This window comes from Schistocerca nitens, chromosome 8 (genome assembly GCF_023898315.1).
Source record: "Schistocerca nitens isolate TAMUIC-IGC-003100 chromosome 8, iqSchNite1.1, whole genome shotgun sequence".
In the NCBI taxonomy this organism is placed as follows: Eukaryota; Metazoa; Arthropoda; class Insecta; order Orthoptera; family Acrididae; genus Schistocerca; species Schistocerca nitens.
In genome coordinates, this window is record NC_064621.1 from 79,782,776 (window position 1) to 79,798,878 (window position 16,103).

General features: G+C 38.9%; 1 protein-coding gene across 2 annotated transcripts in view; it reads left to right on the forward strand.

The window, feature by feature from the left end:
• The window catches only part of LOC126198535 (uncharacterized), a 531,369-nt gene that overhangs the window by 497,077 nt on the left and 18,189 nt on the right, over positions 1–16,103 (forward strand). For both annotated transcript variants that reach the window (XM_049934933.1, XM_049934934.1), the window contains exons 6-9: positions 4,431–5,498; positions 10,993–11,206; positions 11,698–11,843; positions 14,226–14,440. In XM_049934933.1, the coding sequence (XP_049790890.1) occupies positions 4,431–5,498; positions 10,993–11,206; positions 11,698–11,843; positions 14,226–14,440 (1,643 nt within the window). The remainder of the gene's footprint in view (positions 1–4,430; positions 5,499–10,992; positions 11,207–11,697; positions 11,844–14,225; positions 14,441–16,103) is intronic.

Below are 16,103 nucleotides of genomic sequence, written 5' to 3' on the forward strand. Positions count from 1 at the left end.
AGAATAACGGGGCATCTGGAGAAGATTGATTGATTTTGAAATTCTGGAAATTGGACATCAAAAACATTACACCCAAAATACGCAGAATCATTAAAAATATCTGAGGAACAGAAAAGGTCCCAGATAAATCAAAATGGGCCTTAGTACACCCATTCCACAAGAAAAAAGACAATACAGACCTTAATAATTACATAGGAATTCCACTACTGCCTGTGACATACAAAATCCTATGCAAAGCCCTGTTCAAATGGTTCAAATGGCTCTGAGCACTATGGGACTCAACATCTTAGGTCATAAGTCCCCTAGAACTTAGAACTACTAAAACCTAACTAACCTAAGGACATCACACACACCCATGCCCGAGGCAGGATTCGAACCTGCGACCATAGCAGTCCCGCGGTTCCGGACTGCAGCGCCAGAACCGCACGGCCACTGCGGCCGGCAAAGCCCTGTTAAATTGGCAAGAACCTGAGATAGATACCCAGAGAGGAGAATACCAAGGAAAATTCAGAAAGAGAAGGTCATGCAGTGAACAGATATGGTGCATAAGAACAATATTAACAATGAGAAAGTGCAGGAACACCACAACAACATTCACTGACGTCAAGAAGGGCTACAACTCCATAGATAGAAAAACGCTCTTCAGCACACTGCAAGAAATGAAGGTGGACAACAAGACCAGAAAGCTAATCCAGGAAACATCAACACATACAATATCCAAAGTAAAGTTCATAGGACAGATCTTGAACCATTTCAAATCAAGACATGACTGAGACAAAGAGATGGCATGTCACCCATTCTATTTGATCCAGTTTTGGAGAAAATAATGATGACCCGGGACAAAGGAGTCAGTGGGGCAAAGATGGGGAGACAAAAGGATAGAACTGTAAACATTAAATATCTGACCTTTGATGGTGATGTAGACATCATAACAAATATCAGAAAAGAAGGCAAAGAGGCTCTAGAGACACTACACAAAATGTCAATCAAAGAGGACTACACATCTCGTATGAAAAAACACAGTAGATGCCTGGGAGAGACTATAGAGAGACAGGAGTGAACTTGACATCCAATAAAGAGAGGATCACAAAGTTATAAAAAGCAGACTTACATAGAAGCACTACAACAAAAGAAGTGTTTTCATCAATGCCAAATTAAGACACTGTAGTACAGTAATCCTACCAGAGATCTGTTATGCCTCAGAAACAACAGTAATCAAGGGAAGAATGAAAATCAGGGAGATGGAAGAACAAGATCGGAAAATGCTGAGAAAGATCTATACTGGCCATTTCAGAAAGAGGGCCTCTGGATAAAGAGACCAACAAAAGAGCTATAACAACAGAGAGATGATTACAAACATCAGGAAAAGAAGGACAAAGTTCTACACATATATACATGGGATAAATGAAGACAGTCTGACTAAGAATGTCTTTAAAAGAGTGACAACTATTATAGTGAAAAGCAGTTGGGTAAAGGAAACCATGGAAAACCTCGAGAAACCAAACATCTCCACAGAAGACATGACAGGCAGGAAAAAAAAAAGAAAAAAAAAAACAGAAATTTCAGAAAACGTCATAGGAGAAGAAAACAGGAAAGAAGTGGACAGGAGAAGACAAGAAGAAGAAGAAGAAGAAGAAGAAACAAATTAAAATATATTTAATCGTAAATGTGTTCTACAGTTTTGCATCACCTTGGTTCTGAGAGTTCTAGAACCTATGCAGAAAATTGGAACAGAGATCAACATAAACATAATTTCTGCCCTTTTTATTGCTCATGAAAACCACACATTGCATGTTGTTCCACCATACAGTGAGAACTTCAGAGGTGGTGGTCCAGACTGCGGTACCTCTAATACCCTATAGCATGTCCTCTTGCATTGATGCATGCCTGTATTCATTGTGGCATACTATCCACAAGTTCATCAAGCCACTGTTGGTCCAAATTGTCCCACTCCTCAATGGCAATTCAGTGGAGATCCCTCAGAGTGGTTGGTGGGTCATGTCGTCCATAAACAGCCCTTTTCAATCTATCCCAGGTATGTTTGATAGGGTTCATGTCTGGAGAATATGCTAGCCACTCTAGTCAAGGGATGTTGTTATCCTGAAGGAAGTCATTCACAAGATGTGCACGTTGGGGGTGCGAATTGTCATCCATGAAGATGAATGCCATGCCAATATGCTGCCAACATAGTTGCACTATCGGTCGGAGGATGGCGTTTGTGTATCATACAGCCATTACGGCACTTTCCATGACGACCAATGGTGTACGTTGCCCAACGTAATGCTACCCAAAAACAGCAAGGAACCTCCACATTGCTGCACTTGATGGGCAGTGTGTCTAAGGTGTTCAGCCTGACGGGGTTGCTTCCAAACACGTCTCCAATCTGGTTGAAGACATGTGTGACACTCACTGGTGAAGAAAACATGATGCCAATACTGAACGGCCCATTCGGCATGTTGTTGGGCCCATCTGTACTGCACTGCATAGTATTGATAGATATTGGGAGTGTAGTTATGCATCATGCAGCCTATTGTGCACAGTTTTAGTCATAACACTACGTCCTGTGGCTGCACGAAAAGCCTTGTTCAACATGGTGGCGTTGCTGCCAGGGTTCCTCCAAGCCATAATCCACAGGTAGCGGTCATCCACTGCCGTAGTAGTCCTTGGATGGCCTGAGTGAGGCATGTTGACAATTCCTGTCTCTGTGTATCTCCTCCATGTCTGAACAACATTGGTTTGGTTCGCTCAAAGACGTCTGGACACTTCCCTGTTGAGAGCCCTTCCTGGCACAAAGTAACAATGCGGATGCAATCGAACTGCAGTGTTGGCCATCTAGGCATGGTTGAACTACATACAGCACACAGCCATGTACCTCCTTCCTGGTGGAATGCCTGGAACTGATCGGCTGTTGGACCCTCTCTGTCTAACAGGTGTTGCGAACACCTTGTTTACACCTTTGGGTGGATTGAGTGACATCTCTGAATAGTCAAAGGGACTGGACTGGACTGTGTCTGTGATACATTATCCACAGTCAACAACTATCTTCAGAAGTTTTGGGAACCAGGGTGATGCAAAACTTTTTTTGATGTGTGTATTAAGTACTAATGTTATACCATTTATGTTTTGCATGGACCATAGGTACTCATGAAGTTTTAATTATCACCTCAGAATATAAAGTTAATTACATAGCTTTTTGTTTTATTGCAGGTACATGTGTGCAACCCTGGGACACACTGAAATCCCCACACTGAAGCACCATAGCATACCACAAAATAGCACAGTCTGTCTACATCTATACTCCGCGAGCCACCTTACGGTGTGTGGCGGAGGGTACTTATTGTACCACTATCTGATCCCCCCTTCCCTGTTCCATTCACGAATTGTGCGTGGGAAGAACGACTGCTTGTAAGTCTCCGTATTTGCTCTAATTTCTTGGATCTTTTCGTTGTGATCATTACGCGAGATATATGTGGGCGGTAGTAATATGTTGCCCATCTCTTCCCGGAATGTGCTCTCTCGTAATTTCGATAATAAACCTCTCCGTATTGCGTAACGCCTTTCTTGAAGTGTCCGCCACTGGAGCTTGTTCAGCATCTCCGTAACGCTCTCGCGCTGACTAAATGTCCCCATGACGAATCGCGCTGCTTTTCGCTGGATCATGTCTATCTCTTCTATTAATCCAACCTGGTAAGGGTCCCATACTGATGAGCAATACTCAAGAATCGGATGAACAAGCGTTTTGTAAGCTACTTCTTTCGTCGATGAGTCACATTTTCTTAGAATTCTTCCTATGAATCTCAACCTGGCGCCTGCTTTTCCCACTATTTGTTTTATGTCTCTAGTATATCAGTGGGCTGCACCATTCTGTTTTGGCTTCTCTAGTGTTGTGCTATGGTGCTGTTGTGTGAGAATTGCAATGAGTATGAGGGATGCAGACATGTACCTGCAATCAAACAGAAAGTTAATTACCTAACTTTATTTTTTAATTCTGATGGTTTAAACTTTGACTCCCTCTCACATGTGTATACGTAGTGAACATGTTTTGTCTTATTTGTTGGACAAATTGTATTGTGATCAACAATAGTAAACTCCTGTTGTATATTACTACCTCTTTTTCACAGTGTATATCAATATTAACATCTTTGTTCACATTTACATTTATGTTTACATTTACGTTTGGATGTACATCTATGTTATAACTCTTCATATGAATTTTTATGCATACTTGTACACAAAATTATGACGTTTATTGCTTTATATGTTTAAGACGGACAGTATGTAAACAAAAATAATAATAATACCATCTGCCACTTTCCAATGAACTCGTTGCTTTTTCACTGCCACACTGTGATTGTCTAAATTTTGTTACCATTGTTCACTAAGCAATTCCTATTAAAAGGATCACTTCAGTTATTTTTATTTGTTTTCAGATTGCTGATACAGTGTCATGTGGGTCAGAACAGAGCCGTGGTTCTGCTAATGGAACTGCCTATACCTCCCAAGGCAAAATCCGAAAGTACAATGCTGCTTCTTCATCAGGTGGATACCTAGTTAATGGAGAAGCATGCCCAACTGTGGAAGTGGTTAGGCCTGTGAGTGAAAAGTACAGAGGAGAAATCTCAAAGGAGTACCTTAAAAATTCGAATCTCAAACTTGCTAACTGCAATGAACCTGATATACCTGAAAGCAAAGTTTCTGGCAGAGAGAATATAATGAATGGTAAACTAAGTACAGAGCAAGCACAGAGCCTTTCTTCTGTTATTCAGGCACGAAGGAAGATACAAGTCCCAAAGGATATATTTGAGTTCAAAAATGATGATGATTATGTAATGATTTCGCTTACAAGTAATAAACTGAATACTCATGAAACTGGTTACTTGAATGGTGACAGTCTTCTTGGAAGGCTGGCGGAAAGTAAGATAGTGAATGGAAATGCAGCAGATATTGAACTAAAAAATGGTTTCATCAATGGAGATGCCTCACCAGAGGACCACTTGCAGAATGATGAGCTTACAGCTACAGGACAGAAGGACCCTAGTCTCTCTGATGATGCCCTTGAGATAAAGCACAAGACAGATACAAATGAATCTCATGACCAGGTAGCAAGAGATACGAAAAACGACAATTTAGGTGCCAGCATGCCTGATGTTATTTGTGGAAGTGAGATACGTAATGAGTCTTACACAAAAAAGAGGCAAAGTCTTCCTGAAAATGACCTTGGTGTAATTTGTGACAAACCAATCACTAATGGGTGTGAGGATGAGACTGATTATGCCAAGGGAAATGATGAAATTACACTTTCTGGATCTGAATCTCCAACTTCACAGTGGGATCGTGCTGTATCTGAAGTGAAGGAGCAGGCAATAGCACGACTTCAAGAAGAACTGCACAAGGCCCATCAAGAACTGAAGCTCCGGGATGAAGAAGTCAGCAGGTTGAGCCGTATTCGTCAGGAGGTTGAAGGAGAACTGGAAGAACTCACAGCTAGCCTGTTTCAAGTAAGCATTTTGTTTTTTACCACTTTCATCATTTTATGTTGTAGCACCATGACACTTTCTGTTGTTGTATTCTTTGGAAACTGTAAGCAGATTTTTAACTGAATATCTGTTAAACATTTAGAAAATGAAATGTGGGGGCAAGTATTCAGTGATGTATGTGTGCATTTGGTTATATCCAGTTGCCATCACTACTGACATATTCCAAACAGTTTGACGTCATGTTTGTCATTGCAATATCAGAGAATTTCTTTTTTTTTTTCTCCAAATATCGTAGAAAGATGTAAAGAAATTTGTCAGAACTCTTGACTCAGCTAGACTGAGATGAGATGTTGTCTGCAGACACCACAGAGGAAAGGAAAGATGAAGAAGAATGGGAAGTGACTGAAGAAGATGTGAAGATTCCAATCAAAAGACATGGAAACAGCAAAGCCCAGGTGAGGACAAGAAGTTTCCATTCAAACGCTGTACAGTCCATAATCATTATGCCAATCAGGCAAAATTGCTGTCAGCATTGAGGCAATAATACCTCTGAAGCACCAGTTCAAGATACCTGTTTGGTAAAACACAGTGTCTTGTTTGGTAAAACACAGTGTCTTGTTGTATGAATAAGTCCATTCCTGCCTGCTACACATCCTCATCTGACAGGAATCATTAACTCTTCAGGGCATTTTTTAAGGACCAAAAGCATGATACTTGCATGGAAAGAGATCAGAACTTGAGTGAACATAACTTCTGCATTACGACATTTGCACTATGAGGCATGTGTTAACATGAAGCACAGCACTCCTTGGTGCACCATTCCATGATGGTGGTTTCCATACACATTTTTCATTCTCCAGTGGATGTCTACTGGTGTTTGTCCTTCAACAGCCGATATAAGAATAACAGCATGTTGGTCCTGTTCGGATGCATTTGGTAATAGCATCGCCATGGTTCATGTTTCCGTGTTTATCAAATGCATATCAGAAAGACATAGATGCCATGCTAATCCCTTGCCTACATGTTGGTGCTTATATACCCATATCATAGTTGCATTACGTTGTTTATACGCTGCAGCAATCCCTGAAACAGAAGGTTTTTGATTACACATTATACTAAATGAATTGAGCCACGAGTTGAAAGAAATGTGCTAGAAAATGGATAACTATGTACAGTAGATTGGGCTAAAGGTGAATAAAGACAAAATGGACTTCATGCAGTCGGGAAGAAAATGATGAGGAATAATTTCTTGAGATGGATTGTATGAGGTGTAAAAGAGTTCATAGGTTCAAATATTTGGAATCTTGGTTGACCAGTGACAACAGATTAGGAATGGACATCAAAGAAAGAATAGCAGTAAGAATGAAATGCACATATTCCCTCAGGGAAACACACAGCCCAGAATCAATGTCAGTGAACACTAAGATGAGAACCTATAATGCCATGATATGCACGGCAGTAACACACTGTTTAGTAACCTGGAGCATGACTAAACGAGAAAAGGAAAAACTTATTAATATTTGAAAGAATAGAAATGGAAATATGGGGAACAATCTTCAGTAGAGCAGAACGGAGGAGGAAGAGGAAGAATGAGGAAATCTACTTCTTGATGCAACAACTATCACCTACAGGAGCTAAAGAGCAGAAGAATCCAGTGGACAGGCCTTGTAGCCCATATGCTAGAAAGACAGGCAAGGAAGGCACTTGAGTGGAAACCAAACACTAGACACCTCATAGGATGACCAAGGCAATTCTAGATGGTAGCCCTGGGGTTGAAGACACCTGGAGGAACTGAGCACAAAACTGAAAGGAATGAAGGCAGTCTTTGGAAGCAGTGCGTAGTCTGCAGGGCCTGTGGTCACTGAATGTATATATGTGTAGGTATGTATGTAGCTGGAGCAAGCAAATGCAACAATACAGTTCCAGAGACTTTTTAAGTCTCAAACACCCATGATGTGTATTTGCAGACTGGAGTGATGAATGAAAACTGAGTGCAGAACAGAAGACAAAATTTTTTGTACTAGTTAGGGGTGTCAAAGTAATGCTTATAAAGTGGTCACCAAGGATCTTTAAATATCTGTTATGCTCAAACACAACTCTGTGGGTAAACAATAAAGGTGACGAGTATTGTGACAAGTAATTGGTGTTTCAAAAGTAATTGTTTCCAGTGTATTAGCAGTAGTGAAATGTTTTTTATCCAAATACATTGAAGGATTTTAAACTACTTTCATTAATGAAAAACATTGTTGGCTGAATTTTTCCATCATCAGGTAGCACTGTAGTTGAGTCAGTAGTTTGTCTAGTGGTGTTGCAATGCCGAAAAGTGTCTGCCCACAAAATGTTTACCTGCCTGTCTACATTAATTTCATTTTGTACCATCAGTAAGTCCATATGAAACACTATGAATACTATATTAAAGGTAGCTGAAGTCCGAACTGTTGATGACACTCTATACATCTTTTTTTCTGAGGCTTTTGTGTTTCTGAAGCCTCTCAATATTTTGGTAGAGCACTTGACTGTAATCTTAAGATGGCAATACAGCCTCTACTCATTGTCCACCAATATATTTGAGAGCCTTAACAACATTAAAGTTGTGGAACCACAGTGCATCACCAGATTTTGCATTGTGTGTTCATGTAATGATAGTTAGTATGTATTTGGCGTCTGTTCTGAGTAGAATAATACTAGATTTGTGCATGTTAATGACTTTCTCTGGCAATTGTTTTTCTGTTCATAATGTTTTCTGCTCCTGTTAAATAATTTATTGATGATGTGGTGATTTATGTTCCACTCAGTCAAAACTAATTTCTAACCTTCCTATTGTATTGTCATCTAATCTGAGTATCCTTCTCTTTCCTTTCCTATGTGATTTTTCACCCATTATCTTCATATACTTGCACTGATATTTTTGCTCATTTTCTTAAAGCTTTGTTTTATCTTGAATCATAGTGTATTATTTAATCATTTATTCTTTGAATGGTTCTAACTAGTTACTAGTTGGCAACTAATTAGTTACCAAATCCAATTTTTTATTTATTGAGTCATTAATCACATTCTGTAGATCCTATGATGAAGGAAAAAAACCTTCAGGTGCGCACCAAGAAAAAGTATTTTAAAGAAATAGATATGGTTGTATAAACTGCATTAATAAGTAAGTATTGTTAAACTGCTAAACACCATTTGTGCTTACTCAGGGTAAATTTAATCGATAAAAGCAGCAGAAGGTTTCCTTATCACTGCCATTTTCCATGTTTGTGTTTACTTCTTCAGTTTTAATTAATTTTGTCTTTGTGATGTTGTCATCCTGTCATAATGAACATTCATGACTATTTTCTATTCACATTACTAATTGTAATAATGGGCAAGCTATAAATGCACATCATCACACCTTTACTTACCTTTGTCTCTCTTCTACATGTTGTTACCTCATTAATCATTTTCAAATTACCATTATTGTGCAACAGAACATGAAATTAAGTTACTAACTCTCTTCACATATTTGATTATTCTGACAGAGAGAATTTTAGTTTCTTTGCTGTCTTTGGATATCCATGCAGAGAGTAGATACCATACAGGTATCCAGTTAATGGTTTACTTCCTATGTGTAGCTTCTGTAATGGAAGTAGCTATTAAGAAAACAATTACACTACACCTTTTGGAGCACTAACATCAGAAAAAGACTAGGATCCAGATGTTCAAGTCACTTGCGTAGAGTACTGCTAGCTGTACATTATAAGAATAGAGTTTCAACACAAAAAAATCAAGAATGCACTGCATAGGAAATGATTTTTGAAGATGAACCTATGGGGTGACTTTAAAAGAAAAAAATAAGTTGGCTGAAATGATAGAAAAATGCAAATAGAAAAAAATCTTTGTGGAGCTATAGAGAAGACGCAGTTACTGTGAAATGGTCATGTAAGGAAGGTTACTACAAGAATACTGTCACAAATAACTAGGAAGAATACAAAGAGAAAGATACTACCCAGACTAAAGAACAGGTAAATGGAAGCTAGAAGCAGCTTACTAGAGGACGAGTGGCAAAATTAAATGAAATGAAATGAAATTAAGTTAAATGTGAGTAGGCCCCCCTGTCAAATAGACCAGTCACCTTGTGCAAGTCTTTCTAGTGTCTGCCATTTTGGTGACTTGTATATCAATGAGGATGAAATGATGATGAAGACAACACAACATCTAAGTCCCCGAGCAGAGGAAATCTCTGAGCTGGCTGGGAATTGAACCTGGGCCACGTGCACGGCATTTTGCCACATTGACTACTCAGCTACAGAGGCAAACAGTGGCAAAATGAAAAGCTGTGACATGTAGGGTGTTACAAACAACTTTTGTAAGAAAGTCTTTTTTGTGCAATAATTGCACTTTGTTTCTGCATCAGTACAATACTTCTATCTGTAAAGCTATATTTTTGTATAGCACAGATTGAAGCCACCTCTAGATTTCTTCACACACCTATGCAACTTGTGACTGCCAGACCTCACAAATTGTTAGTTGCTGTATGTTTTCAGTGTGTATACTGAAGGATTAATGCAAATGAAAACACTCAGAATCTGACAAACATTGGTTTGCTCTAGTCTTCTCCAAAGTTCAAAGTCAGTCATCACTAACTCAGTCACAGTAAAAACAAAACATGGTAACAATTACCAATGATATTGTCTTTCTTAAAACTGCTGAGGTGATCATCTTATACCCAAAGCGAGATATTTGTAGTTTGGTGTGTAATAAGTGTTGTGTACCACTTCATACACAACAGTAAGGAGAGATGGACCACAGAGTGGTGCAGCACCTGTCATTGTAGGAAAGCTAAACAGAAATGGAAATGATTAGCAAACATGTAAATACAGTAAACAGAAGTTTTACTTAATGCTTTCTCCAAGTGTTGCAAAGAAACTCTTCAAAAGAACAAACAGCAATAAAGTCCAGCTACTAAAGAGCATCACACAGTGTGAGGTTCCCACTATTAATGCACAAATGAACTGTCAAAGATTACGACTGAGCCTGGGCTGTGTAGCTGCCACCAGCCACCAGCCATCCTATCTTGTGGTGGCAGAGGGTGCTCAATGTCAGAGCCATTGAAGACATGGTTCAGCATGCACACTTCACTGGATCCACTAGGTCCCTGCACAACTGCTATTGGCATCTGTTGGAAACGTGTTTTTCTGTTACCAACTGTGAGATACGGTTGAGGGTGATACTGATCTATGATAACACAAAAAGACTGTCATATGTCTTTTATCATCTTTATAGAGGCAAGTGAAGTTAACTGCTTTTTAAATTCAGTGCATTTGTTGAGATTAATATGTGTACTTCCACAGCTCTATCAAACACCACATAACTATTGACCTAAACTCATTATCGTGGAAGCTACAAAGAGAAACGGAAATGCAGTACTTTGTTTTTGTGATACAAACATTTCATGTATACTAACAGTAAATTTATTATGTAAGTGATGCATCTTAATTATTTTTGTATGTGTTCTTTCTTCACTGAATTTCTTTTACAGGAAGCACACAATATGGTTCGTGCAGCAAATGTAAAACAAGCAGCAGCTGAAAGATCACTGAAAGAGAGTCAAATGCAAGTGGAAGTTTTGATGGCTGAAGTAGCAGCTTTGAAAACTTTGGTCCTCACCTCCACACCTAGCAGGCCCAACCCTCACCTTCATCCACAAATAGACAATAGAGCAAGCAGGAGTAAGGATGATGCTACCCCAACAGGTAAGTGATGGGGGAAAAAATACTTCTTAATGATACGTTCATGTCTGTTAAAAGTAAAGTAACTCCTTTAACTACTAGAAACTAAATATATCATCAGTGATAGCTTCTAAATAATTAACCCTGTGGTGCAGTTGTCACTGCAACAGACAGCTATTAATGTCGCTTCTTTGGTGTTTTTAATCAGTCATGAGGCTGCAAATGCACTAGGGAATATCCACTGCATGGACTGCATGCATTTGCAGCCTCTTGACTGATTAAAAATGCATGCAGTCCATGCAGTGGATATTCCCTAGTGCATTTGCAGCCTCATGACTGATTAAAAACACCAAAGAAGCAACATTAACAGGTGTCCCCTGCAGTGGACAATTGCTCCACAGGGTTAACATTCTTAGTTTTATGAAATTTTTTAGAAAAATATGTCAGTACATAATGGAAAATAATGTAAACACTCTGTTGATCTTATTTATGGACTATTGCCCATTTCATAACAGGTGTTGGGTTGTTCAACAAAAAACATAGGAGATCTCCATCACATTATAATTTGAAATATGGCAGAGAAAATTCTCCACCAGAGTCTCCAGTAAAAGAACAACAAGTGATACCCCCCGAACCAAGTGACAACAAAGATGGATGGGAAGTAAGTAAAAGAGGAAATTTGATGAAATAATTATGACATGTTGTGAGCAGGATGTTTAATACAAGTTTTCATTCACATCTCAAAAGATAAAATGGTAGTTAAAAATATCTTTATGTCAAAAGTACAGTATGAAATTCCTATTTAGGGCAGCTAAACAAGGTGTCCCAGAAATGTTGTGACAAACTGTAAGGGATTGTAGAGGGTGTTTTGAGGAATGTGTCAAGGATGGGAACCTGTGTTCAGAAACACCACACAATGATGTTACAGAGCATCTAAGTTATAGGCATTGGTGCCTGCCACTAGGCCACCCTTCTGGCAGTAAACATGGCTTTGTACACTGAAAGACCATAGGCGGAATGTCTCACGCCTATTAACTCATGCACGATGTTTTAGTAGTAATCTCTGTCTAGCATATTAACCTGTCTTCTACCTTTAAGCTCTCAGGTTTTCAAATCCCGTCCTGTGCAGTCCCCGACAATTAGTCACTCCATCTCATTCCATTTGGTAAGTCCTTCCTGACCCAGGGTTCTGGGTGACTTTTCTGAACTGTATCCCTTTCCCTAAACCTCTCCAGTCCTTTTCCTTCACCCCTCTCCCTTCCCCTTGAACTCTTCTGTCAGAAAGAGGAGCCTTTGGCTCTGAAAGCTTGTAAAAGTTGAACCTTTTTGTCTGTGTGTTCTCCTGCTGCCAGTTGTGAGAAGATTTTTTTATCTATTCATTTATATTATTTCAAAATGTTGTTTGTTATTCATTGATCATCACTAATTGCCACAAATCTCACTGGAAAAGATGGAGCAAGCTACTGGGTAGAAAGGCCTCATCTCCTGTAAGTACCTCGGTGGATGATGGTTTCAGACACGATTTTCCATACACAATTTATTTTTCTCCTGGAACCTTCTAAAATCTTCAATATTTTTTTGTAAACAGGAGAAAAATAAACTGCAGATAGAAACCTGTGTTCAAAACTGTTCTCCACAGAGGCAATGGAGCATTTCACTCACAGTAGACAAAGTCTGTCTACACAGCAGCTAACTCCATCTTATCCACTGGTGATCGTGGCAGTCAGTTGTGATCACTCAGTAACAAGTAACATTGTGAGATGTTCCACTCATGGTCCACCAGTGTATAAAATCACATATACTGCCAAAGGGGTGGCATAGTTGCAGTCGTCAGCGCCTATAACTTTAACACTCTATGGCATCATAGGATGACAGTTCTCGACACAGGTCCCTATCGTTGAATTGGTCACCAAGGCACTCCCTACAACCCCTCAAAGTTTGCTGCAATATTTCTGGGACACCCTCTATTTTATCTTTCGCTGTGTAACCCGTAATCATCTTTTTATCTATAATATTTTGAATGTATGAAAGATTTGTGAGTAAATTGATTCACATATTGTCGTCAGCTTCAAACTTCCCCACATTTGCCACCTGGTCACAATCATCCATTCAGTTATCTTGTAGTACTCACTTCATAACATGAAGTGTGTCTACCCTTATTCCATGGAATATTAACAGAGCTTAATTACCCGCCCAGACAGCCGCACATTATTTTCCCACTTCCGAGACTCAGGAAGGCATGCTGTCCCCAGATTGATTCCATGTGGCAGACTAACAGTGAGGGCTGGTGTCCTGGCCTGTCTGGGTGTGGTTTTTGTGTGGTTTCCAGTATCGGAGTAAGTGAATACTGTGATGGTACTTATGTCCCACCCCAGATTCCCATTTTGCAGACATTTCATGCACTGTAACACTTTCATGTGGGTAGCACTAGATGCAAACAGATAGGGTGCATAATCTTCATCAAAGGGGGGGAGGGGGGATTTGTGGTGACAGGAAGGGAATCCAGCCACCTTCTACCACTAACATTGCCAAATCAATATTAACTTGCCAACCCCATGAAGATATGGGTTAAGGCCTGGAAAAAAAGAGGAATATTAACAGAGTTTAATTGAAATATCATTTTCATACATTGTCATAACTTTTCATTGACTGTGATATAATATAAATAACATTTGTTGATCGAGCGAGGTGGTGCAGTGATTAGCACACTGTACTCGCATTTGGGAGGATGACGTCCTGCGTCCAGCCATCCTGATTTAGGTCTTCCATGATTTCCCTAAACCACTTCTGGCAAATGCTGGAATGGTTCCTTTGAAAGGGCATCTCCAACTTCCTTCCCTATTGTTCCATAATCCAATGGGACTGATGACCTCACTGTTTGTCCCCTCCCTCAAATCAATCAACCAACCAACCAATATCTGTTGATGTACATTAATGACTGAAACAATTTTGTTATTATTGTCAACGCAGCAATTAGAATGAATAATTTAATCTCCCTTTCCATGTTTTCTTCAAGTGATAATTTAATTTAACAATATTGCAGGTTGATCCAAATATTCACAAAGAATTTGTCGCATGGAAACAGAACCCCAAGCTGGACAAATCAGATCCATTCATTGCAAGGATATATAATGAAGACATAAATCTGTGTCTTGATTTTCCAAATGGAGAACTGGCTGCCAAAGTACGGGATGCTGTTGAAGAAGGAAATATTTTTATTGAAGCAGTCAGTGACAAAAGTAAAACCATATTTCCTAAGTAAGTACAGCAGTGATAAATTGCATAACAAACCAATCAGTAATAAATTGCATAACAAACCAATCAGTAATAACAGTACTGCATGGAACTGCATACCACTCGATATCTAACTATAGTCATCCATAGATCCTGTTGTAGTGCAAGCTGTTTTGTCAGAAAATTCTCTCAATCAATCTATATATTTCTAAAGTATGACCAATCAAATGTTATGTTACTCTGCAGTTAACTGTGAACCCTAATTATTGTATGCAGCTCGTGTGCAACGGGAGTGACGGGTATAGACAAAAAAAAGGAGATGCTTAGAGATGACCACACCTAACACACTTAGGTCACGAAGAAACATATGTAGCAACAGTCTTTTCCAACTTCTGAAAATGACTATATATTTAAAAAATTAACATATCCATGAAGTTTATTCATTGTATCTTGTTGATCATTTATAATCACACGTACTAAGAAAAACTGCCATTTGTAGAATTGTGAAATTTTTATCTTTATCATCACTTTTAAAATATTACAGCTCATCTGTTGCCACTCCTGTACACTATGCTGTACTTGGTGTAATCTTTGAGTCTTTCGCTGTGACCTTCAGTTCTTCCTTCTCCTTTTGATATTTATGTATTGCTGTGGTGCAGCCATTCAACTCATATACATTGTGTTTAGTAATAATTTTGTCTTCTTAACCTCTTGTTCTGTCAGTGAGACCTCTTTGATACTGACTGTGTCTTTTGCACCCTGTCAAAATATTATTGCTTTGGATTTTTAATTGTGTTAGACGTATGTTTTAATCAGTGTGTGCCATTACCTCTTTACTCTATTGCATTACTCTACGCAATGGCAGTCCCCTCTGATCATAGTTTCTTGGGTTGTCATTGCATTCTGCAGATCAGTCTCAGACTGTTCACACTTTGTTCCTTTCCCTCTAAATCTGTCTTCATCTGTTGTACCCAGTCATTGCACCCCCCCCCCCCCCTCTACAACAGTTTACAGCAGGTACAGCAATTCTTTATCCATATCTTTATTAACATGGTTAAGTCTGCTGCTGCAGTCTTATTGGTATTTATTACAGCCATTCCACTTCATACATTTTTGGCTTCCTTTCCCTACAGACTAATAATAAAGAATATCATTTAATTATTCTTATTATGTTAGCTTTTGGCTGTGGAATTACTATGCATGCAGAAGCACATGATAATACTCCAGTATTGCAAAACCCTCCCTACTGTTGAATGGTAATGCTAATATATTCTGTCATAGAATGGATATCATATTCTGCTACAAAAGACACACATTAACTCCATAAGATTACTAAAGTTGTAACACTGTTATTACTCAATAGCTCTAAAAAGCTATGCACATATATTGTGCTACATGCTCAGCTATAAGAACGAATGAATTACTGCAAAAACTGTAGAATTTTCATTCACTGGTTCTACTCATTGAATAAAATTTTGCCATCAAGATATGCAGTGTTCTCCTGTTCTTTAATGAGGTTATAAAAAGCCTAAAATATTTTAACGAGTCTCTTGTGATGGCCATTTTCACAACAGCTATATATGAATTGCAGTAGTTTAAAAAAAATGCCTTTTGAATGCTACATACTAAGCTTTTTATTTAACATGTGTATCCAGATGTGTTATGTCTTGCTTATGACATACCTCCA